The 26529-nt window shown below is 48.9% G+C and overlaps 1 protein-coding gene across 5 annotated transcripts in view; it reads right to left on the bottom strand.

Moving 5' to 3' along the window:
• Positions 1–1029: 1029 nt before the first annotated feature.
• LOC102445507 (uncharacterized) overlaps positions 1030–26529 on the bottom strand; it is a 60004-nt gene continuing 34504 nt past the window's right edge. For 3 of the 5 annotated variants that reach the window (XM_075935448.1, XM_075935435.1, XM_075935426.1), the window contains 6 exons: positions 19031–19123; positions 18305–18494; positions 14805–14903; positions 8567–8656; positions 6326–6397; positions 1030–4588 (listed from right to left, as the gene is read on the bottom strand). In XM_075935448.1, coding sequence (XP_075791563.1) covers positions 4340–4588; positions 6326–6397; positions 8567–8656; positions 14805–14903; positions 18305–18494; positions 19031–19123 — 793 coding nt within the window. In that variant the 3' untranslated portion in view covers positions 1030–4339. The other 2 variants (XM_025187100.2, XR_012905716.1) reach the window with 2 other exon arrangements.

The raw sequence follows: 26529 nt of genomic DNA, 5'->3' as shown, positions 1-26529 counted from the left end.
GGCCCTCTGATGTCAGAACAACATTTTGTATACAGGCAGTCCCCGACTTACGCGGATCCGACTTATGTCGGATCCGCACTTACGAACAGGGCTTTCTCGCCCCGGAGGTCGAGGTGGCAGATTGCTACCTGCGAGCTCCGGGGCGAGAAAGCCCCGTTCGTAAGCTGCTCCGGTGCCCCTGCTCTGCTGGAGACCGTCTCCAGCAGACCAGGGGCACCGGGAGGGTTCCCGCGCTTCTGAGGCTTTGCCAGAGCAAAGCCTCAGAAGCGCAGGAACCCGCCGCGGCTGCCGCTTCAGTCCCGGTGCCTGTGGTCTGCTGGGGACCGTCCCCAGCAGACCACAGGCACCGGGACTGAAGCTTCAGCCACGGCAGGGTCCCGCGCCTCTGAGACTTTGCCAGAGCAAAGCCTCAGAGGTGCGGCACCCCGCTGCCGCTGCAGCTCTGCTCCCCGTGTCCCTGGTCTGCTGGGGGGGGGGGCGCAGCTAGTGTGCCCCCCACCCAGCAGACCAGGCTTTTGTTTTGGACCCTCGGGCAGAGCAGCTGGGGCGCTGCTGATTGGTCCTGCAGCGCCGCTCTGGGCACTACTGGACCAACCCGGCAGCACCCCAGCTGCTCTGCCCCAGGTCCTGATTCAGCCGCTGCTGGTCAGTTTCAGCAGCGGCTGAATCAGGATACCTGGGGCAGAGCAGATGGGGTGCTGCTGGGTTGGTCCAGTAGCACCGAGGAGCGGCGCTACTGGAGCAACCCAGCAGCACCCCAGCTGCTCTGCCCCAGGCGTCCCCAAGTCAGCTTCTGCTGAAACTGACCAGCGCTGACTACAGGAAGCCCGAGGCAGAGTTGCTCTGCCCCGGGCTTCCTGGAATCAGCTGCTGATCAGTTTCAGCAGCAGCTGACTTGGGGACGCCTGGGGTTCTTAAGTTGATTCTGTATGTAAGTCAGAACTGGCGGTCAGTTTCAGCAGCGGCTGAATCTGGACGCCAGTTCCGACTTACATACAGATTCAACTTAAGAACAAACCTACAGTCCCTAACTTGTACGTAACCCGGGGACCTCCTGTAGTAAGCAGAGTTTTATAAGTAACTTCTTTGTCGGGACTAAAGGAGTTAATGTAAAAACCATTCAAAATGGAGGCAGTGAACTTTTGACCTAAGGACTCCATTTTGGTCAAAATGCCTGTCAGCAGCACAGGGCTCTGAGCTGTGCTGGCTCTCATAAGCTAGAACTGGTTTTTCCTGGCCAAGCAGAACATACCATCACCTCAGAGTTATGCACCGCAGAAAGGATTTAAGGGCCTGCGCAGCTGCTGGCAGTGTGTTCTTTTCCATCTATGCTCCTGTCAGCACCGGACCACCACAGTGGCTGTGACAAGGGAAGGGGGAGTTACACCATCAGTGATCATCACCATAGAAGTTCCCCGCTGGGATCTCCCTTGAGTTCCTCCCTGACAGCTTCAAATTAGCTCAAGGGGAGAAGGTCCCAGGCCTCAGCAGCACAGCACCATCGGCGCCTCCCAGTATAAAAGGGGTTTATTTCTTTGTTTTTTTCTGTCATCTCTTCCTTTCTTCTTGGCCAAAGTGGGTCTCTGGGCCTAGGCTTCATGTCTCTTTGATGCAATCCCTGCACAGTTATACAGTTACTGTTGATTAAGGATGCTTACTGTTGTTTGTGTTATTGTACGAGTCTTGTTTGAATTCCCCATTTTCCCAGTTATTGTAATTTTCATCCCTTAATACATTTGTTAACTTACCTAGAGTGTCCTTCTTTGTTATTTCTGTATCACACTGGGAGGGTGCACTGAGGTATTACTCCAGCACACTGGTGATAGATGCAGGAAAAGGGTGCCTGCATCCTCTGAAACAGGCGCTACTCTCATACAGGAGTCACCTTTTGATTTCTATTTTCTTCAAGTTGTCTTTGTCCTCTGGGTAACAGTTTTGGTGACTGCAGCAGGATCTTCTCAGGAGTAATTACCCTGATTAGGTCCAGTAAGCATTGTGGGATTTTATTTTATTTTTATAGTGTCAGGGATTAGTGGTCCATTGACTCGGGGAGGGTTTCCTTTTTCCCTTTGGTGCGTGCGGTGAGGTAGGCTGCCCACAGGGATTGGCCACAGGCCTCTCAATTAAATCCTGATATCAGGAGTGCAGGAGAGGGGATGCCCTCAGTAGTCCCTCCTGAGATTCTGGTAGTAGTGCTGTGTGCCCCCACCTGCATTGTTAGTGACTAACTATAGGGTTGGGCACGGAGGAGGTATTGACCGCCCCTTTTTCTGTGGCAACAGGGTAACTGGGAACTGTCATAAGGCCCCAGAACAGTCCATACCCAGACAGGGAGCTACCTCGTGATACCAGACCATGGCTAATACTGTCTCCCCTGGGCCAGTAGAAGGTTCTGTTCCTGCTAACCTTTTTCTGTGGGTTGAAGGATAAGCAGCCCTTTAGAGCTGATGGCATCAAAGGTATTCAGCCTCCAAGGATGGACATGCCTGAATAATATAAGTTCCATCGAGCATGGTGTGGATTATTTTGGGAAAGGGAAAAATGCTTGGATGATTCAGTCCTTGGACAGGAGAGGGCTCATGAAGTAAATCTGCAATTTTATGGGTGCAGTATTTAGAAGCTAAACCAGCCCCACACAAGAAGGCACAGAAATGGGCCTTTATCTATGGCTTGGCCTCAGTCAGCTGGGAACTAAACTTCCTGAGGGTATGTTGGCAGAGTATCTGAAGCATTGGTGGTATGTTGCCCATTTGGATCAGGAAGGTGAGGCTGCTGGTGACAGGGAAGATTCTCTCTCACACACACTCCCTCTTATCACTCCCCCTTTCCCTTCTGTGCGCCCCTGGCCCTTACTAGTAAAAAAATACAGCTTTTACGGAAACTCCTTGTGGCTTCTGATATCTGCCTGTGGGTTTCAGAGCATTGCTTATGCCTATGTAATAGCAGCTTTGGCACAGAGCAACTAGGCCAGGCCTGGGCAAAATACAGTCCACAGGACACATCCAGCCGGCTCCCCAGCTTGCTCTGCAGCCCCATACACCGTGCAGAAATGTGGCTGGCAGGGCTCCATTTTGATTTTAAAACTGGAGGGAAGGGGGGAAGTTTTAGGAGACACCCTGCCCTCAGCACATTACCATTGGCCGGTTTCTGGTAGAATCACAACCCCTCTCCTGGGCTCAGTTATTCATGAAGCACAAGGCAAGCAGGCAGGCTGGCTGGGAAACACTTTAACCTCTGCAGGCAGGCTAGTATGGCAGTTGGCAAGGAATTTTCTTGGCCAGAGCCTGCTTCTAGCACCCCAGCCCTTTCCTTCCCCCCCCCCACTCAACATACTCAAATCTTCTGTCCCCCTTTTAAACTCATACCACCTCCCAGATCAGGCAGCCCAATCTCCTGCTCCAGATCACAATCCCCTCCTACCCTAGGTCACATCCCAAACCCCTGCACTCCAGTCCCCTGCCCTAGGTCACAACCGCCTGCTTCATCCCAACTCCCTCCCAGAGTCCAGTCTCCCTCCTGCACCCCCAGTCCCTTATCCCAAGCTCCTTTCTGCACCCAACCTCCATTCCAGACTCCACATCTCCATTAATATCATGGATGAGTGTGGCCCTCAACCACTTCCCAAAATCTTGGAGTGCCCCCCCCCATCAAAAATTATTGCCCACCTCTCACCTAGGCTGTGATGAGTAGATAGGGGCTGAAGCTGCATTTCTCCTGGGTTCCAATCACCCTTTGATATCAATAACTGGTCACTTGTATCAATTTAGCTATTATCCTCTGTGATCCTGATGAGTTTAATGAGTCCTGGAACTCAAGGTTTGTAGTTCCATGTCTGGCATCTCCCTTTTCTCCTTGATTATTAAGGACATTTTCATACAAACAGGATACTTGCTCGTTAACAGCTCATTATCCCCTCCCGCTGCCTATTCTCCAGTAGAAGGCATGATCCTGTTTGTTGTGGCGATATTGCGACAATGTCACATGCAGTGGACTGTGATTCCCAATGATAAACAAACAGCAGATAATTTAAAATTTAGATTCTGTTTGGAGAAAAATGGCACTTGGAAGTTAATCAGGGATGATAAGTACCTACAATTTCATACAGGCAGGTGCAAAAGTATTCCTAAGAAAAATATTTTCCATAAGATACCTGGAGATGTTTAAAACCCTATGTGTTACCACTAAAGCTAAATTACAAGAGCTAAAACCCTGGCATTTGCTGGATTTAAAAAAAAGAAAAGAAAGACAGAGAAAGAGATGTTACTAGGCTGCAGATTTACTTTTTTTTAAATTGTTTTTTGACACAATGGTATAATTTGACTCCCAACAGTCATTATTTTTAGTCGTAGCTTACACCCTTTCTAATGACCTGTTCCCCACATGTCAGCACTGGCCACAGAAAGTTTATTGGCATGGAACAATCCATCTCTTTATTGTCCACATGCTCTATGCAGGCTGCTGAGATTCTTTCAGGCCACTCAGCTTTAACGGGTGGGTTCTGAAGAAGCAACAAACAGTAAATTTTAAAGCACTTAGCTGTGAAATTTACAAGCGGCTGAAACATCTGTAGATCAGTAGGAAGAGGAGGCTGAAAATAAAGTGAGGACAGTGATTCTCTTGCAAACTCTGTGATGTTGTTATAATTGTAAAGCAGACACTGACACTGCCCTTTGACTCATGTTGCTGCTTTTAATTAGGGACTAGTATCAATAACTGAATTCCTAACCCGGAACTGATGGCAGTGAGAGAGGAACGTCCCAGGATATTTATTTTCTCTTATCTCCCATCTGGAGACATTCTAGTAGCCCTGGGCTGCCTTTGATCCCCAGATCCAAACAGCTTTGCAGGGGATGAGAGAAAGAAGAGCTGCAAAGTGATGAAGCGGCTCCACTGCAGCCCATAGAAACAGATACCACAAGAAACAGACCAGAGTCTGGTCTTGTAAAGTTGCAACATGGTTATTGAACCCCCCCCCCAGAGGCATAGCGAGGATGTTATGCGCCTGGGGTCAAAGGCCAAATTTGCACACACACCCCCAATCATTTGTTATTGTGGATCTGTTATTATTTCTAAGTCAGCAAAAAAAATAAAGTGCTACCAGACTGTTTTTTAAGTTTTTCCTTTTGTTATAAAGTATCTTTTATGTTAAAAAAATTATAAGTAACCCCAATGCACTCACCCTGCCCCCTTCAGCCAGGTTCCCCAGTGCCACCAATTCCAATGCACTCACCCCTGCCCCAGAGCCACCCACCCCCCCATTCCAATGCAACCACCCCTTCCCCAGAGCAGGCACCCCAGCCCTCTCCATACCAATGCAACTGTAGGTAAATCTCAGTCTCTGTATTAATCATTTTCTCATTGAATTTTTTTATTTTACCTTTGTATCAAGTCCTTTTAGCATTGTAATAAGTCTTTAGTTTGTTGTATTAAGTCCTTTTATAGAAACTTTGTATACTTTTATAGAACACAGAAACTTTGTATTAAGCCTTTTTACATAGAAACATTGTATCGTGTAGACTTTGTACCCCCTTTTGCTAAATTGATTGTCCTGTTGAGTGAATGAGGTGTGATGGATAAGGTATGAAAGACAAGCACCTCTGGGCACCTGCAAGGTTGGAGAAAGGAGGAAGCCAGATTCAAGAACAATAAGAACAATGGGAACTGTGAAGTGGGCTCATTAAAAGAAGAGTGGACCTATGGATGCCTTGGGAGTAAGCTGCAAGTGCCTGCTTTTGGAAGCTCCCTCTTTGAAGGTGAATGGGGCAGCATTAAGATAACATCCAGAAGAGGGTGTCACGGATGAATAACTGCATATGCATATGATGATACTGCATGAGAGGGAAGACACTAAACATCTGCATCTTGCAGTCAACATGGGAACATTGATCCGGCTCCAATCCTCCCCCACCTAACTAACCTGGCCAGTGCAGTTAGGTGGAACAACTATTGGTAAAAACAAGACATGGTGTGTGTGTCCATGTGTGTGCTGTATTATATGCATATAAGTGTTGACTGCTATATGGGAGTATCACCAATAAATGTGGCATTTTGCCTTTCCCCCATGAAAAGATCCCATGCAGTACTTTTAAGTGAAACACAACCACCCCTGCCCTGGAGTCAGGCCCCCTCAGTACCTCCCATCCCAATGCACTCACTCCTCCCCCCGAGCCAACCCCCCCACAGCTCCCCCATCCCAATTAACTCACCTCACCCCTCCCCAGAGCCAGGCACCCCCAGTGGCAGGAATGCCCCCCCATCAAATCCTCCCACCCCCTCCCCACAGAGCCAGGCACCAGAGGAACTGGATGGGGTAAGGAAATCTTACCTTTAAAGTTGCTGCTCCTCTCACCCAGCTTGGCTGCCTCGGTTCACAGTGTGTAGAGCAGTGGTCTCCAACCTTTTCAAGCCCAAGATCACTTTTTAAATGTCAGAACAAGCCGAGATCTACCCATTCTTCCCCCAAGACTCCACCCGTTCCTTGAAGCCCTGCTCTCTCTGTTCTCCTCCTCTCCGTCACTTGCTATCCCTGGCCCTTATACACTTTCAGGGTATGGCTACACTGCTGCTTTCCCCCCCCCCCGATACTTCTGTAGGAAGAGGTTTTTCCAACATTTGGCCTTTCTAGACTGGGCCAAATGTTAGAAAAACCCTCTTCTTTCCGAAGCCCCCTTATTCCTCGTGGAATGGGGAATACACGGGTTGCCCAAAGAGTGTTTGCGCTCTTCCGCTAAAAAAAGCAGAAGAATAAACACGTCCCTGGATGCAGAAGAGTTTTTCTGGGATATCTCTGGTACCCAAGAAAAAATTCCTGCAGTCTAGCCATACCCTCACTGGTTTGAGACAGGAGGTGTGGGTGCTGGGGTGGGAATGAGGGACTTGGATGTGGGAAGGGATGAGAGGTGCAAGCTCTGACAGGGAACTTGGATGCAGAAGGAGGTGGAGAAGGGGATGCTGGCTTGGAGAGGGGGCTCCAGGCTGTGGAGTGTTGGGGTCAGGTGGAGGGTTGGGGTGCTGAGCAAGCCACAGGCTTGTGGATGTGAGGGTGCAGGATTTGGAGTTGGGGTGTGTGAGGGGCCCAGGGCAGGAAGGTTGGGAGTATAATGGGCTCAGGACATAGATTTGCAGTGTGTGGATGGTGCAGAAATGTTGTGGCAGAAGACTGGGGACGTGGGGGTGCAGGAGTTTGGGGATGTGAGAGGCTCAGAACAGATGGTTCCAGTGTATGATAGGCTCAGATGATAGGCGGTACAGGAGTGTTATGATTCTGCGACCAGAAGGGGGCTTGGCCCCAATTGGGGGTTTGCTGGCCAGGCTTCATTTTTAAGTAAAATATTATGTCAAACACAAAGTTTCAGCATCATTTTTATTTATGAGAAGGGTGGGGAACCTGTCTTGAGTGGGGGTCGCTGACCCACAGAAAAGTCAGTTGGGGCTACACAAGTGAGATGCAAAAAACAAACAAACAAACAAAAAACACCCTCCTGAAGCAGGGGACAGGGTGTTAGTGGGGGTAGGGAACAGGCTGATGAGGCAGGTAGCAGGCTGCCAGTGGGTGCTACAGCAGGGGACAGGGTGTTGGTGGGGGCAGGGAACAGGGAGTCCCCTGCACTCTCCTCCTCCAAGGACTGCTACCCCCTCCCCCCCATAAGGGAAGCTTGTCCCAGCACTCTGCCTGCTCTGGGGACTCCTACCCCCACCCCCTCACAAGGGGATGCTCATCCCAGTGCGCGCCTCCTCCAGGGACTCCTACCTCCCCCCCATGCAGGAAGTCCCCAGCACGCTACAGACCTGGGTCTGGTACCGCGCCAGCTGTTTGGGGGAGAGGGAGTAGCCAGCACACTTCCTGAATCCCTGGAAGTGGCACACAGCTGCGGGACATCCGTCCACCCCCTCAGGAAGCTGGTACTACCTCCATTGTCACTGGCAGAAGGCAGTGGGGTTTCTTGGGGGTGGGGGGAATTAGGGGTCCCCAAATGCCTCACAATCGACTGGCCGGGCCCTCCCAGTCAACCAGTTGATCGCGATTGACGGGTTGGTGACCACAGGCGTAGAGGGAGGCAGCAAGTAGCGAGCTCCGAGTCCTGGATCTCGGCTCAAAGTGTCTCGTGGGCCAGAGCAGCATGTGCTCTGGTCCCACCTCAGCCTGGCGCCCCCCTAGCGTGGTGCCCGGGGGCAACTGCCCCCCCTCACACCCTCTTTGCTACACTTCTGCCCCCTCCCCTTTACTGTATTCCACGTAACACAAGGCAGGAGTTGTGTACCTCTCATTGTCCAATATGGAAACCAAAGGTGCCCCTCCAGACTTAATGTAAAGATTGGCATCAGCAGGGTGTAAAGGGAAGAATTCCTCAGCCAGAAGGGTTTCCACAAAGTCAGCTTTGAGGGGCATGGAAAGAGGAGTAAAAGGGAGGGTCTGGACAGAAAAATTCTTGAGGTTTGGCGACTACCAGCCCCCTAGCAGAAGTAGACAGTACAATACTGAACCCAGTGGTATGTCTCTTAATATCATGAGTTTCACGGACATATTTGGAAGCACACCCTGTTCCCAGGCCCGATTTTTACTCACCAGACTCAGGCTTTGATAGAAGTCTTCTCCCAACTTAAAATAGAGATTTTTTAAGTGATTCTTTATGTCTTGTGCCAGCTCAAGGGAGAGCTACAAACCAAACAAAGAACAAAATAGCCCAAGTTAGGAAATGGGCAAAATCCACTTCCTGATTTTCAAAGGAAAAGGTCCTGTTTAGAGAGACAAATATGTCCAGCTCCAAGGATTTGGAGAAATGCCCAGACTTGGACATGGGCAGGGCTTGACAAACCGTGGCAAAATCCACTCGCCAGCCCCGCACTACGCATGTGCCAGACCCGCACTGTGCATGCGCGTGCCAGTGGTGAATGGGGTGACCAGCTGAAATCTACTCGCCCGGGGCGAGTAGACACATGGATTTGTCGAGCCCTGGACATGGGCATGGAAGGATGTTTTGAAGGCTTTGTCTACACTGGCAGATATACAGCACTGCTCACAGAGTGCTGCAGGGAAATCGCCATTGTGTGCCCGCGTTGTCAGCTGCCAGTGCTGTAGCGTGACCACACTTGGGCCGTGTCCAGACTCAGGGGTTTTTTCGGGAAAAGTAGCCTTTTCCCGAAAAAACTTCCCCTGCGTCCAGACTCAAGCCGCGTTCTTTCGAAATTATTTCGAAAGAACGCGGCTTTTCTTTCGATGGCGGTAAACCTCGTTTCACGAGGAAGAACGCCTTCTTTCGAAAGTTCCTCTTTCGAAAGAAGGCGTTCTACAATGTAAAGAGGCCGTCTTCGAAAGAGAGCATCCAGACTCGCTGGGTGCTCTCTTTCGAAAAAGCGGATTTCCTCTATCGAAAGATCCGCCTGCTGTCTAGACGCGATCTTTCGAAAGAGGCTCTTTCGAAAGATGCTTTCGAAAGAGCCTCTTTCGAAAGAAGCCTGCAGTCTAGACACAGCCTTGCAGTGGTGTTTGGAACAGTGCACTTAGGGCAGCTATCCCACAGAGCACCTTTTCCTCTTCTCCTGCTGAGGCTTATGGGAATGGGGAGCAGAGGCACAAGGCATCCTGGGTCCTGTCCCAATACCCTGTGGTGCATCCTTTCACATCCCAACAACCCCTGCACTTCCATCTGCAGTTGGAACCATCTTTCAAAGGATTTTGAGCTGCGGTCTCTGCTTCCTCAGTCTGCAGGAACGGATCCCGTCCTGCTGAAGAAAATGCTGATAGGTCTCACCTGTCACGAATGGCAGTCGAGTTATTCCTTAAGCTAAAGTGATGATATGGAGTTAGCAGGGCTCAAAAAATAATGCAATCTGCTCACTCGTGGCGAGTAGATTGCAATCCAGAAGAGCTGGGTTCGGGCGATCTACGCATGCGCAGATCGCTAGACAGCGTGGCTGGCGAGCAGGGCTCACCGCGGTTCGGCGAGCCCTGGGAGTTAGACATGAATAGGAGCTATGATGTTCATGGAGGTGCTGACCAGAGTGGAAGGTCGCTTTTGGGCTTGGGAAACAAGCACTGAGTGGTGGGATCGTAGCCTCATGCAATCCTGGGATGATGAGCAGTGGCTGCAGAACTTTCATATGAGGAAAGCCACTTTCATGGGATTGTGTGCCCACCAAGGGGCACAAGGACACGTGAATGAGAGCTGCCCTGCTGGTGGAGAAATATGGGGTGGTCACACTGTGGAAGTTGGCTACTCCAGGCAGCTACTGATGTGTCATCAATCCGTTTGGAATGGGAAAGTCAATGTTGGACTCATGTTGATGGAGGTGCATAGTGCCATCAATCACACCCAGTTGGGACAGACTGTGAGACTGGGCATGAAATTGTGGATAGCTTTGCACAGATGGGTTTCCCTAACTGCGAAGGGGCGATAGATAGCACACATTCCAATTCTGGTGCCAGACCACCTAGCCACAGAGTACATTAATCAGAAAGGGTGTTTCTCCGTGGCTCCCCAAGTGCTTGTAGATCACCATGGGCATGTCATGGATGTTTAATGCAGGCTGGTCCGGAAAGGTGCTGGATACAAGCATCTTTCAGAACACTGGCCTGGTCAGGAAGCTGCAAGCAGGCACTTTCTTCCCAGACCAGAAGATCACCCTAGAGCAGTGGTTCCCAACCTTTTCCAGATGGGGACCCATTTTGACAATTCAGGAAGACTTGGTGACCCAGAGTAATTCAAAAATGGGTGGAAGAGGGAGGGCAGAGCCACCTGGGGAGACACTTGGCAACCCTTTTGAAATGTAATGGCGACCCATATTTGGGTCCTGACCCATAGGTTAGGAAACTGTACCCTAGAGGAAGTGGAATTGGACATTGTGACCCTGGGAGACCCTGTCTACCCCTTTTGCCTCCCCTAGCCCTGCATTCACTCGCTGCCATGCGCATTGCACCCTCCAGAATGCGTGTGACGGGAAGGGTTAAAAGCTTCACTCAGGGTGGGGCTGCTGAGGCTCGGTGCCAGCAGGCTGAGTTTGAGCAGCCTGAGACCAGAGATATCGGAGAGGCCCAGTGTGGGGCTAAAGGTCTCAGGGATGCTGTTACACAGCGTGCTCACAGGGCATGCGTTTCACTGGGTTTATTGTTCTTATGCCCTTCCACTTGAATAAGCTGGCGCCCGCCCTAGTCCAAACGAGGCCGCTGTTAGTCCCTTTTACTCATCCCCGGGACCGGAGTGCCATTAGCCACCTGTGCCACAGGGACTGCGACTCCGGTTTACCTCCACACCACTTAGAAAGGATTAGTCGAGGGGGCGGGGTAGGGAGACCTGGGCCCACCCTCACTCCCCGGTCCTGGCCCAGGGCCGTAAAATGGGGATCCAATCTCCCCTACCTGGATGACAGGAGAGTCGCCCCTAAATACATCAGCCCGCAGGCTTCACAACCCTGTCCTGGGCCACTTCCTACCCGCCTCCAGCGTTCTCTGTACCTCCGTCCATGCTTCCTCTGTCTATGTCTGCCTCACCTCCTTGCTCACTCTCACACCTCGCCCTTCGCTCCCCCTTAGTTCCAGCCTTTTCCTCCCTTTTGAATTCCCCGCCGACTGCATGCCCCCAGCAGCGGGGTTCTGGTGCATCAGCTCTTCCACCAGCTCTCCCTCCTCGGGTGACGTCATGCTCCCGTGCCGCCTCCTCACAGGTGCTGTGCTCACACTGCTGCTCTCGCAGCCCCGGCTGACCCCACAGCGCTGGCCTAACGCTGGTTTGGGTAAATGGCGTGTTCGCCCCGCGATCTCCCTTCGCTGGGGCCCAACAGGTGCTGTGCTGCACTGTCGCTGCTTCTCCCGCACCCACAACTGGCCCCACAGCATTGGCATCGCACTGGTCTGAGTGTGGGGCACACCCACCCCATCACAGATGCCTTCAGGCAACGATTTGATGCTGAAGGCCAGTAATATTTGTTGCCATGCACAGGAGTGCAGTGGCTGAGATGCGGCTAAGTAACTGTGATTGGTCTGTATGATGCACTGATTAGAAGAAAGCCTGCAGCTTTACTGAGCTATGCTTGCTTTCATGTGATGGAATAAAGATTTCTCCCAAACCCAAGACTTCCATTAGTGATAAACAACAAACATAGGATGCGCACACAACATGACAAATCTGTACTTTGTGGGAGGGAGGAGGAAGGAGTTGGCACATTTACAGATTTGTGTATGTCCAGGTATCAGATGCAGGTCTGCTGTCTGATGTGCCATGCAATGGGAGCTGCCTTTCAGCAGGGCTAAACTGCACGGGGACAGGGGCTGAGTACACTGGGTGCTGGTGGGAATCTGCAGGGCTGAACAGTGAAGGGGTAGGTGTGGAATGCAGCAGGTGATGACTGGGGACAGGATGGTGGCCAAAATGTGTTGGTGGAGACAAGGGGGTGCATGGAAAACAGTTTTGGGACAGCGGCTGCAGGGTGTGGTGGTTGCGGAGTTGCATTGTCTGCCATGCTAGAAGTGCCTGGAGTGGGTCAGCTTAGCGCTCAATTATGTTTAACAGCTTCATCCAGTTCTCAGCATTCTCCTTCCATTCCCTCCTCTCGTTGTTCCTCCAATCCTTCAATTCTTTCTTTTCAGTGGCAGCTTGCAGCAGAACCTCACATGACATCACTTTACAGAGGTCGCTTCCTTGCTCAGCGCAGCTGTTCCACTGGAGACAGCAAGGCAGGCTGGGATCCCAAAGTTAAATCTGTGAAGCCAAAACGCAACATTTTACAGAGGCACCATTGTGTACACTACCCAGTTTGCATTCCTATCACTAACTGGCTGTCCCAGGGCAAGCACACATAATATACAAGACCCTCCGACCCTCTCCCCCAAATGATGTGCTAACCATCTGGGCAGGGAATTTATTGGTGTAGCATCTTGCTGTGTTCTGGACTCCTGTCTTGGGGAGAGCCAACACTGCAGGGCAGCCCTATAATCAGTGATGCCACACATTTTCCAGTGGCTGTATTCTCCCTAGAAGATCTCTCACTGCTGAGGGTGAGCAGGGAAACAAGGGATGGTCTTTTGCGTGGTTGCACCTTCCTAGTCCTTATGTAGCTTTCCTGTGTGCAGCCAGGGTCCCCTCCTCTTCCGGCACAGCAGTGTGGGAATGTTACCCTCATTGGGACAATGAACACAACACCTCTGCCAAGGAACCTGTGATGGTCATTTGTCCAGTATCTGCATGAGATTTTACTCTGGTTATCTGAAGAAGTGGGTTCTGCCCACAGAAGCTTATGATACCATCTACATGTTTTGTTAGTCTTTAAGGTGCTACTAGACCATTTGTTATTTTTTAAGATTTTCCTGTTACAGACTAACTTGGCTGCCCCTCTGAAATCTATGAGATCTGTGAGGCTGATCACTTGTGCAATGAGAGAGCTCATCAATGCCCTATTCAGCATCTGACTAGCCCTGTGTCAGTGCTAGCACCACACAGACCCAAGCCTGCTCTCTGCAACCCTCCCACGCCCAATAACTGGCTCCAGTGCTTTCAGAAATCAAAGCCACTTACCAGGGGCATCCTCCACTGTTTGCACTTCCCCCAACCTCCAACTGCTGCGACTGGCTGGCATCCTCCAGGATGGAAAAGAGCTCCTGACTGCATGCATCTGTGGATGCTGAGTTGTCCTCTGGCTCTGGGTTCCCATTCCCCTCAGCACCCTCATCCACAATTTCCTCCTCCTGGGTCAGTTCAATCGGAGATGGCCCCTGAAGTATCCACAGGGGTCTTCACAGCAGAGATGGGGTCACCCCCAAGTACGTAACACTCATCTTTGTAGAACTGGCAGGTTGTGGATGCAGCACTGGCGCAGCTATCTGCCTCCTGCGCCTTGTGGTTGGCATTTCACAACTCCATCGCTTTGACCCTGCTCTGCAGTGCATCCCAGTCATGGCCCTGTTGAGTCATGCATCTTGATATCTGCCTGTAGGTATCATAATTCCTATAGCTGGTATGCAGCTGGGACTGGACAGCCCTCCTCTCCCCAAATGCTGAGGAGGTCCAGCACCTCATCGTGGCTCCATGGAGGGAGATCACCTGATGCACAAAGCAGTCATGGTCCCCTGGAAAGGTGGGATGAGAGCACTCCATACATCTCCCAGCAAAAAGGAAGAGGATTTTAAAAATTCCCAAGGAATTAAAAAGAGCAGGTCAGAGGATTGGTCACCTAAGGGCACGGTAGTAGAGTTGAAACTGATGAGCCAAGAGGTGAGAACAGGCATTGTGGGATAGGTACTGAAGGCCTGTCACAGCACTGTAGTACACCACAGTGTCCACACTGGCAAGCTTGAACCTCTTGGGAATAGTTGTGATGGTTTACTAGAGCACAGCAAGTGTAGAGTTAGTGGCACTACGTGCCTTGTCAGTATGCACACCTCGGAAGTTACAGCACTGAGAGCTGATTTACTGTGCTGTACCTTGCCAGTGTAGATGAGACCTAAGTCTTGTAAGTGCATTCTAGCCAGTCAATGACAGGATTAGTGTCTCAGTTATGTGACTCACCACACTACATATAACTCAACCATTCTCCTGTCACACCAATTACAAACAAAGGAATCACCATTCTCCCCTCCACTCTGCCTGTCCCACACAGCTCACAATTTAACTCAGGTTATTTCCACTGTAGCTGCCTGTCTATGTTAGGGCTTCCTGCATCTCTCAGGCTGGTGGAGCTGAACCAGTTTTAGCAACCAGGGGAGACTTGGAAAATTTCCCTTGTGTGCATAAGGCTGTAGAGATGACAGATCTAGACAGGTTACCCAGCTCCCCTCTGCTACCCACGTCCTAATGTGCTGTAATGTTAAATACCTGTTGGGTCGTGGTTTCCTTCAAAACTGGACATTCCAGGAGTTTACGGATTTGATCCATTCTTTGTGACAGCATTCCTTCACATTTGGTAAACACAGCCTGGGGTCAAAGGAAACAAGAGATCACTGTATATATTGATCAGGAACAAATGAGAAGCCTAGTGCCCCAAGCGCTTGAGCCTCATCTGCATTAGAGAATCGAATGTCACTGTAAGAGCGCCCAAGCTACAGAAACGCACCTTGCATCCTACCTCCTTTCCCCAGTCTCACTAGTTTCATTCCCCTCCCTCCCAATTTTGTTAAATAAAGAGAGTTTGTGTTCATGAAAATACATGTATTTTATTTTATATCAGGAAGGGGGGTTAGGGAGGGGTAAGTGGAAGGACGTGAGGGAGGAATGAGGCACAATCCCCCAATGGGGCAGACCAGGGAGGCTCTTAGTGCTCCTCAGGGTGGAAGTTCTCCCGCAGGTTCTGTTTGCAGTGCATCCTCCATCCTGTTAGTAAGGTTTGGAAGAGCTCACAGTCATCAGCCAGTGGCAGAAGATGGGACATTACCATCTCATGTGGTGAGGAGAAGGAGATGTTTGCCAGTGGGATAGTTTCCATTTCTAGTCTAGCCTCCTGCTCCTCAAGTTTCTTTTTTGGGTTCCAGGGCCCTAGATGCTGGAGCCAGAGGGAAACATCTAGTGGGCTGTCTATGGGAGACACCTGATGCCTGAGAAGCACAGAGCTGTAGACTGCCCGTGGATTCCACTATGCCCACTGGAGGGGTAAGAGCATGGAGAGTGATATCCACAGTGACCATTCAAGGGAGACTGAGGGTCAGAGAGAAGGTGCAGTCCCAATGTTGTAATGGTGGGTTATGTCGTGAGATCAGAGACAGAATATTGTCTCGGACACGGTCCAATTCCTACTGGAGAAGGGTGGAGCCGATTGGTGCTCTGACGGCGAACAGCCCAGTGCTGCTGGTGATTCTGGGGACCGAGGTGCGCTCAGGACTGGATCCCCAGTAGTAAGTAGCAGGGACTCTGGTTCCTCCACGACCATAAGGTGCCTCAGGAAAGGAACTCCTACCCAGAGCTGTCCCATCCATAGGACAAACTGAGGCAGCAGTCCCAGGCCCCGCGGTGACCACCCCAACCATCCTATGGACAGGAGGGATCTGGGGGATTACAGAGGCCTAGCACAGGGCAGCAACAGGGATTGCCTCCCCACCCCCACTCATCATGTGAGCAGCAGGAGCTGGAGCAGCCCAGCCACCTGCTTCACCCCACTGCACCCCACTGCACTGCCTTCTCCTGGCCTGCTGCACCTCGCTTTTCAGCTGGGGCACGAAGCACAGTGCCTCATCCCAGGGCCCTCCAGTTCCTGCTGCTCATGGAGAACCAAGGCACAGCAGGCCAGAAGGGTAGTGTAGCAGCACAAAGTAGGGGGGGAGGTGAACCCTGCTGCCACCATGCCAGGTCCCTATAGTCCTCCTGGCCACGTTGCTTGGGGAAGGGGACAAGGGGGCACGAGTAGAGAAGGGCCAGTGCTTGGGGTGAGATGGGTGGGGGAAGGGAAAGCCTGTGGTGGGGGTTTGACCTGGGCCCCAGGCCCCCATTGGGATGGCCCTGCTCCTAGGGTACCATTAATGAACTTCTTTCAGGATCTAGCCTTTTGTAGTGGTTGGCAGAAGGTGCACTTCTGGGGAACACATGCCTCTCCAAGGCACCCGACACAACGAGAATGTCCATCCATCACTGAGATTGCCTCCCGGCACCCCTTTAAGTTCAATCACACAGCATAAGGTGGTGAAAAAACAATTGAAAGAAAAAAAGTATTTTTTTAAATTGAAAAACCGGAAGCTCTAAAGGCACTACAAAAGAAAAGGAAACTGCAAATCACTGTGGACTCTTAACTAACCCCTAGCAATATAAAGACAGTTAAGTAGTCAATGGACTGCAACATATTCTGTTTGAGGCCAAAGACAATTGAGAAGGAACAGAGAGGGTGGCTCACCTATACAGCACTAGTCAGACTCAAGACAGATCATGTGAGAGGGAGAGCGAATGTACAGGCCAAAGGGACACTCCTATTTAAAGTTGCCAATCAGAGGCAGAGGGGTGCAAATAAAGTGGAGCGCCCATGGGGACATCATTCAAAGAAAATTTCTCAGATTCTTTGCTGCCAGAGAAATAGTACACACCACTTTACTAGATTCAACTCAGGATCACAACTCCATTTAACACATAACGCTTAGATATATTAACAGTGAAAGAAGAATAAGATTTTAGAAAGGATATAGGAAACAAATAGTTACATAGAAAACAAAACCATAATACTACCGATAGAGTCTTAACTAAACTCACAAGCTATTCACCCATCCCTTGCAGTAGTGGTTCCTACCTTTCCAGGCTACTGTATCCTTTTTCAGGAGTCTGATTTGACTTACATATCCCAAGTTTCACTGCACTGAAACATCATTTGCTTACAGAATCAGACATAAAAATACACAAGTGTCAGAGCACACTGTTACAGACAAATTGATTCTGTCCTCATTTTACCACATATAGCTAAAATAAATTAATTATACTTACATTTCAGCATATAGTATATAAAGCAGTATAAACCAGTCATTGTACTGACTTCCCTACTGTTTTACATGTAGTCTGATGTAAAACAAGGCAAATATCTAGATGAGTTGATTTCCCCCATGAAAGTCCTCTGTGTACCCCCAAAGGTACAAGTATCTGCCCTGGTTGAAAACAACTTTCTTACATAATAGCTTATCTTAAAGTCCTTTTCAAGTCCTTTTACCTCCCCCCCCATCATAAGATCAAGCCTGCTGGAAACTTGTATTCCCAAATTGAAGGACACCAGAGCATCTCTCTGCACCCCACAATAGACAAGGCCTGACTTTGGATGTTCATCTGAAAACAGGGCTCTCAAAGCTGTTTCTCTCTTTTATTTAATTTCCTTGGGAAGTCTCTGCAAACTCTTATTGAACTTTTGACTCAGTATGCGAATAGAATTTTATTATACGACACGCAATGACCCACCAGAGAGATAAGTATCTTCCTCTTCCTTTCTGGAGAGTTTGTCTCAGGGTGTGCTGCCTTTGAGTGACTGGCATTCAATGGTAAGTCCTATGGAACCTAATTTTCAGCAGATACATTTAACTCCTCACACATTCTCCATACATTTAACTCCTCACACATTCTCCATACATTTAACTCCTCACACATTCTCCATACATTCCTTTTACAGTGATCATGATGTCACATGAGACACAGGTTATCATTAGAGACCATACATGATATCATTTTGATGAACCCAGGGGATCCCTGGACCTCTACACCTTCTGCCAGTTGGCATCAAGAGGTTTTTTGGATCGCACCTAGTTTCTTGCTTGATCATGCAAATACTAAATGCCAAGTCATTAGACTGGATCTTACAGTGCTATTATTTTCTCAAGACCTTTATATATTTCAGTTCTAGAATTCCAACAGGAACAAACCTTAATTATGGTGCCACCATCTTTATATGTCATTGAGAAGCCGGAGAGTCTTGCAGCACATTTGGCTTTCTCCCACTCATGAGTCCTGAGCCTGTCATACATCTCCAGCACAGCTGATAATCGACAGGGATCATTCAAGTTCTCAGAGAACTTATGGCTTTCCATTGCCTTGGCTAAGATATGGTGCAATCTAGGGCCAAAAAGGGGTTAAAATGGTTATTTAAAAATGAAAGAGCCAGGTATAAAGAACAAACACCAAAACTAATAGAGATTTAATTCATGTAGAGATAAGTAATAATAAGCCAGAAACATTTTAAGGATTGTCATGTAATTCATAAGTACAAAACCTCCGCTCCGCACTTCCCAACCCCAAACTGACATTCTTTGACTATTAAGAATCCAGGTGTGACAGCTTCTGTTTGGAAAAATATCACATTCACAGCAATGTTCAACAAGCATGATCTAAAGAGCTTTTCAGTGGGAGCTTGTTTCTTTCCTCTGCATTTGGATACTGAGACAGACATGGAGCTGTCATAGTCCACTTTCTAGGATCACATTATCCAGTTCCCAGTGGCCAGTAGTGCACATGACCCATAGAGGCTGAGAATTTGGGGAGGGGACACATCAACTGCGAGCGGGGCATTAGAGGGGTTACCAGCTTTAGGAGGAGATCAGGCTCCTTGTAGAAAGATAAGCTCTGGAGGAAATATTTATAGATCCCCCCACCTTTGCTCCAAGACTTCTTTCTCTTTCTTCAGCTTCTGATATTCTTCCTCCTTCTGGTGAAACACTTGGGCACTGACCATTCTGGAAAGGTCCCTGAAACAGATTCATGGACAAAATAAATATCCCCAACTAGGCTAGGGTCATCCACCCATTTCAGAAGTTATGAGACAGTCCTAGCTTCTCACCTGCCCATTCTGCAAGCCCAGCTCACAGGGCAGTTAGTCTACGTCTACACTGGCATGATCTTGCGCAAGAACTCTTTTGCGGAACAGTTCTTGTGCAAAAACGCTTCCAGAAGAGAGTGTCTACACTGGCATGTGCGTTTGTGCAAGAGATGTGCTTTTGCGCAAGAGCATCCATACCAGTGTAGATGCTCTCTTGCGCAAGAAAGCTCTGATGGCCATTTTAACCATAGGGCTTTCTTGAGCAAGAAATTCATGTTGCCTGTCTACACTGGCCTCTTGCGCAAGAACAGTTGCGCAAGAGGGCTTATTCCTGAGCGGGAGCATCAGAGTTCTTGCGCAAGAAGCACTGATTTAATACATTAGAATGTCAGTGGTTCTTGCGCAAGAACTCACGGCTAGTGTAGACAGGCAGCAAGTTTTTGTGTCCGCTTTTGCGCAAGACTGCGCCAGTGTAGACACAGCCTTATTGTCCCAGATTTATTTATGGCCCTGCAATGTTGTAATGCTGCAGCTATCTGATGTGGTGTTGTTTCACTGTGGTGAGAGGATACCACGTTTTTATACAATGATGTAATGACATTATTATTTGTCTCACAAGGTAGGATTCATTTAGCTACTGCAGGGATTCACTAGCCCAGATATGTAGGAGAAAGGTAATGTGTATTACGAACTATGGTCTGATCTAGCACTCACTTAAGTCAATATCAAAACTCCAACTGAGACCCGTGCACAGCACAATTGACTGATAAAAGCTAATCCAGGTCCCATATATCAAAACCTTGGGGAATAAACATCTTTTGAAGGACATTAACACTGCTGGTATCTCCATCCTCAAATCCCCTTTTCCCTCAGCACTGAAGTGAGGACTGCTGTCTTAATGCACATTCATTAATTTTGATCAAAAGGCTGCATTCATAGACTCCAAACAAGTTCAAAAGTGACAGATGTACTGAACAGATGGGAGGAGGGTAACTGGCCCCAGGGGAAGAGGCAAATCACAGAATAGCAATAAAAATACACAATCACTTCTGAGCAAAGCTCTCACTTTTGTGGTGGCCTCTGGCAATCTGGAACCACACTAAACAATCCCGCTTACTACTTCCTGACCAGAGATGGTTCAAATCAAGTTGAATAAAAGAAACACAGATGGGAACTAACCAAAACTCAGAAATCCGAGCTCTGGAAAATTTCAGCTCCAGGCCTAATGTGTGTAGGTCTTTACTGGCTTGAACAAAATCTCTGGATTCAACTTCAGGGATGACATTTCATGTTTTGGTACAGAGAGGGAGGGACAACTTTAACTATGATTGCAGGAGCTATTTTGACACATTAGAACTCTAGGTTGTTGTTGGTGGCATGGGTGGTTTTGTGTGTGTGTGCACGTGCACACACTGATAACTTAGAAATTATCTGATAGGAACACTATGTCTAGTTCCTTTATAAAGAGGAAAAAAAGTAATATTAAATCCACTCTGCTCTAATACTAATGTGTTCTGATATCTTGTCTCAGGTCACTTAATGGGCACTGATTAAGTTTAGAATTGCAATTGATAGTCTTTCTTTGCTACTAACTCTTGAATACAGCAATTGATACAATTGTCAAAAAAATCTAGATTAATTGTTATCACTTTTGTGCTGTTCATCAAATTTGGAATCGGTAGCAGATTTACCATGGCACCAATGGCTTCATGGTGCCAGGCCCAGGCTCAGAAGGGGCCCATTTCATGTATTTTCTTTCCTCTCATGGCACTGAGAGGGGAAGACAGTCCTGAGAGTGAGCCTCCAAGCAACAAGGATCCAGCATGGGATGTGAGAGCCCACGGTACCATGGGAGCTGTAGTTCCTTGGCCAGCTCCCTGTCTAGAGAGCAGGGCCTAGATCAGGGAAGGAACTACATCTCCCAGCATTCCCCTGGCAGCTAACAACAGGAAAGGGAGGAGGAAGCTGAGACACGTGTGCATGGCACTTGCTGTGAATGGAGAGTTCTGACTGCTAGAAGGGGGTAGCACTGCGAATGAGGAACATCAACATGTGTTCCCAAGGACCTTGCCTTTGGCCCAAATACCATCCTCAGAAGACTTCCCCAGACTGGATTTGGAATGTTAGCTTGTAGTCATTTACATGATTAACTGATAAGCCTGGGTTAATCGTTTAATCCTAACAGCTACATGAACCCACACCCCCCTTGCTGCCTCTATCAGAAGCAGCAGTGCTCGGAGTCACATGGGAGCTGGTGCTTGGGAGGGAGTCAGCTTAAAAGATGGCTCCCCACAAGAACTGGCTCCTGTGGAGCCATCTGCTCCCTGAGTTGCTGCGTCTTTATGAGGCAGCAGGGACAGGCAGGAGCTGCAACACTGGCTCCTGCCTGTCCTTCCCTGCATGTAAATGGTGGTTACACATTCACACAAATACATGTTAGTTAACATCCTTAGTCCAGATTAGGGATGCCGGTGGCTTTGGCTGGCAGCCCCTAAAAAAAGAATTGGGTTGACTGAATGGATCAGGCACCTCTATTTGAAGCCTAATAAGGAACGTACGTGAACCCCACCAGGAGAAGTTAAAATGGCAAGTAAGGGAGGGAAGGCTCTCTTACAGGACCTAGCACAGTTTTAGGTATAATACCAGGCACGCTGGAGGATTTGATTCAATTTCCATTTCTAAGCCATGGAAGCCAAAATTGGCTTTTCCTTTCCCGATTTATCTAATATTTGGGACGGGGATCTAGCACTTGCCTGCCAGATTTGAACATCCTCAAAATGTAGGGATGCTCAAGTTTAATTAGGGCTGCTGTTACATCATTTCTCCCAGATCTAATAGTGATCCACTGTCATTTTCAGCAGAAAAAAATAGGATAAAATTGAACAATAAATGCTGGCGTCTCCCCTATGCTAACTAGGACTGAAGTTGCTATTTTCAACAGCCATTACAATTTTTTAGTTGAGTTTGTTTAAAAGAAGATGGTAATATTGCATTGGCATATTTCCTACAGAAACAAAAAGTGGAATAAAAGAACAACACAGGCACCTCAATATTTCCTCATTATATGGGCCATTCTTACAATAGGGATCTAGATAGCCTCCAATCAGACAAACTGAAAATTATTCACTTTACTGCCATTGTGTAACCAGTCAGAAACCGGTCCTGGGTTCAGTGCACTTCCAAAAGTCCTACTGAATGCAGAAATGCCTTCCTTTTGTAACCTTAGTACCGGAGATTTTCAGCCCTTGTAAGCTGAGAAGCTTTACCTTTAGTAAATGGGTGGGAAGCTTCTCAAAAAAATTTAAGTGCTGCAGGAGCTATTCATTATTCACCAGGTAATGAGAGATTCTCCTGTTACAAAAGGAGAAGCCAGCGTAGCATTGAATGCACTTTGCTCCTAGAGCAGAGGTGGGCAATAATTTTTGACCGGGGTCTACCTCAGAAATTTTTGAAGTGGCCCTGAGCTGCCCCAGAAGGGGCGGAGCCATGATACTTCCATGCTTCCCCACTCACAGATCCTGATTGGTCTATGGGTGAGGGAGCGGGAGGAAGTCTTTGCACCCCTCCCTGAGAGACCACCAGCTGTTCAAAACAGCTGGCGGTTCCTTCTAGGCACCTATGCCCCTAGTAGTGGGAGGAGACTTCACACGCTCTCTCCCACCCCTACATCAATCAGGGCCTAGAGGGAGAGGGAGCACCCAAAGTCTCTTGCTCCCTGCCCTGCAAGGGAGCACCACACTTAGAGTCACCTGCCAGCAAAGCAGCAGCTGGCAATTGACTCTAAGCACCACATGCCTCTTGCAGGGCGGGAAGAGACTTTGCACGCTCCCCCCACCCCAGGCCAATCAGAGCTTGGGGGTAGGGGGAGCACACAAAGTCTCCTTCCACCCTGCAAGGAGCATGTGCAGCTTCTAAGTGCCGCACACTCCTTGCAGGGCAGGGGCAGGCTGGGAGACTGCGCATTTCCCCCCCTCCCCAGGCCCTGGGTGCAGGGAGGAGAGTGCAAAGTCTCTCACTCTCTGCCCTCTCACACACAGCGCTTAGAGTCAACCGCCAAGGGTGACTAAGCACTGCACGCTCCCCCAGCCCTAGGCCCTGATTGGCCTGGGAGCAGCAGGACCTTTGCAAGCTGGATCAACCCTCTTAGTGGGCCAGATCCAGCCTGCAGAGGCCCTTTCGCCCACCTCTGTCCTAGAGTCTTGAATGGGGCCCTTTGCTTCTATATCCAGCCCATTAAAGACTCCCACTCACTTCAACAGGCATTGAGCAGAACTGGTTATACATGGGGTTATACACTGTCTTCATAAGGTCCCAGACCCACAGCAGAGGGGGGCCATATGAGCTTGCTCCAGAGCTACTAATCAGCGATGGGAACCTCTTGCTGCCCTCACTTCCAAAAGAGGAGGTTACTCACCTAGATAGTAACTGATGCTCTTTGAGATGAGTGTCCCCATGGGCGCTCCACATTAGATCAGTGCACTGCCGCTGAGCTGCAGAGATTTCATAGCAGTGTCCCTGGGGCCATGCAGCTCCCTGCGTAAGTGCATAGTGCTTTGCAAATGTGTGCTTGGAAGACCACGTGGCAGCTGTGCAGATGTCTCTTATGGGTATTTTGCAGAGGAATGCTATCGAGGTAGCCATGGCTCTGGCTGAGTGTGCCCTTATGCTCTCTGGAAGCAGCATGTCTGACTGTGTGTAGCAAAGCTTGATGCAATGCGAGATCCAGTGGAAGAGTCTCTTTGATGAGATGGCCCAGCCCTTTCTGCAGTTTGGTATTGAAACAAATGCTCTGGGAGATGCCCAAAATGGTCTTGTTCGTTGCAGGTAAAAAGAAAGTGCTCTGTGCAAGTCAAGGGTGTGCATTTTCATCTCGCAAGAGTTGGCGTGTGGTTTGGGAAAGAAGGTGGGAAGGTATATTGTCTGGTTGGTATGGAAAGATGAGTGTATTTTGGGGAGGAATTTGGGATGGGTACATAAAGTGACCTTGTCTTTAAAGAAGGTGGTGTATGGAAGATCCACCATTAGGGCTGCGATCTCTCCTATCCGTCTAGCCGAGATAATAGCTACAAGGAAAACAGTTTTCATGGACAAGTGTAATAATGAGGTGGTCGCCATTTGTTTGAAAGGTACTCTAATTAGAGCATTCAATACAAATGCAGGTCCCATGCTTGCATTGGTGGACTGATACCCGGATAAAGTGCCTGCAGGCCCTTTAAGAAGCTCTTGGTGAGTGGATGAGCAAATATGGATGAGTCATCTGTCTTGGAGTGGAACGTAGTAATAGCCACAAGGTGAACTTTAATGGAGCTTATTGCGAGGCCTGCATGTTTAAGGAGCAGAAGATAGTCGAGGATGGTAGGTAGGGAAGATATTGAAGGAACCAGCTGGTGATGAACACACCATGTCAAGAATCTTTTCAATTTCTGAAGGTAAGTCTTGTGGGTGCTCTGTGCCCTACTGTGTAGAAGGACCATATGTACTTGCTGTGAGCAGCTCAACTCTTGGTCAGAGAACCATGCAGGAGCCACGCCTTCAGTTGCAGTGAGTAGAGGGTCAGATGGCTGTCATAGGAGCCCAGGTGAAGGAGAAAATCCCTGATGCAAGGTAAGTGGATTGGTGGAGCACTGGACATTGCCACTAGGAAGGGAAACCATAGCTGGTGTGGCCATGCTGGTGCTATAAGTATGAGATAAGCCCTGTCCCTCCTTATCTTATGAACTACTCTGTTCAACAGGTGTATAGAAGGAGACATGTAGAATAGGTGAGATGTCCATGCAATGAGAAAGGCATCTCCCACTGATCCCTTGCCTATTCCTGCCCTGGAACAGAATACGGGGCATTGGCTGTTGGACTGCATGGCAAACAGGTCTATGGTAGAATGACCCCACAGGTGGAAGATGTCCACCAATATGTGCGGGTTCATTTGCCACTCATGTTCAACTGGGAGGGCTCTGCTGAGTGCATCTGAGGTTGTCTTCAGGGCGCCTGGAAGATGTACTGTGGTGATAATTGTATTGTATTTCAGACACCAGTTCCAAAGTGCTATGGCCTCTGTGCAAAGTGCTCAAGATTGGTTTCTGTCCTGATGCTTTATATAAAATATTGCTGTGACATTGTCTATGTACAGTCTGACATGCCAGTTGGTTATGAATGGGAGGAGTTTGATGCATGCATTCCTGACTGCCTGCAGTTCTAGGACATTTATGTGCAAGTTCTTGTCAGTGCTGGACCACAAGCCCTGGCAGGTCTGATGTCGTAAATGGGCACCCCATCCTGTACGAGAAGTATCTGTCGTCATGGAGACAGATAGTTCTGGTGGGTGGAAAGAGACTCCAGAACACAGGTTCCGTGGGCTCAGCCACTAGCATAAGGTTTCCTTTACTATCCCTGGCCTAGGGATTTGGATAGCAGATGGACTCTGGGTTTGTACGCCTGTCCCAGCCAGCTCTGTAAACATCTCATGTGCAGACAGGCATTGCCGACTACCGAGCTGCATGTTGCCATGTGCCCCAAGAGCAGAAAGCTCTTGATGTGTGGGGACTGGACCATAACGTATTTACCGAGGCCACAATTTTTTGAAACCGTTCTGTAGATAAGGATGCAGTGATCATTGTTGAATCAAGGCATGCTCCTATCTTTTGTGTAGGAGAAAGCATCAATTTGGTTTCGTTCACCTGAAGGCCCAGGTGTCAGAATAGGTATGTTGGGACCAACAGAGAACAGCAGGAATCGTTGTGTGAGTGAGACTTGAGGAGGCAGTCATCTACGTAAGGAAATATAACACTTGGTTTCCTCAGGTACACTGTGGCAACCACCAGCACCTTTGAGAAGACCCTCTGGGCCACAGAGAGTCTGAATGGAAGCACTTTGTATTGGTAGTGTTGAGAATCCACAATGAAACGAAGAAAACGCCTGTGAGCAGGGTGGATGGCAATGTGAAAGTATGCATCTTGCAAGCCAAGGGATAAGAACCAGTCATCCCTTTCCAACGTGGATAATATGGTAGCAAGCGTTACCATCTTGAATTTTTGTTTCTGAATGAATTTATTGAGAGCTTGAAGGTCCAGAATGGGTCTCCAACCCCCCGATCTTTTTTCGGTCAAGAAGTAATGGGAGTAGAATCCCTTGCCCCTAAATCGTGTGGGAACTGGTTCAATCGCCCCTATGTGTAAGAGGTGCTCTACTTCTCGTTGAAGGAACATCTTGTGAGAGTTGTCCCTGAAAAGGAATGGGGAAGGGGGCTGGAGAGGGGGTATGGACACAAAGGGAATAAGGTAGCCTTTTTCAATTATCTATCAGAGGTTATACATTGCCAGTTGTTGAAGAAGGGTAACA

This window comes from Pelodiscus sinensis, chromosome 1 (assembly GCF_049634645.1).
Source record: "Pelodiscus sinensis isolate JC-2024 chromosome 1, ASM4963464v1, whole genome shotgun sequence".
Taxonomy (NCBI): Eukaryota; Metazoa; Chordata; order Testudines; family Trionychidae; genus Pelodiscus; species Pelodiscus sinensis.
Note: the sequence above shows the minus strand (reverse complement) of the source record. Positions and strands in the feature narration are given on the sequence as shown.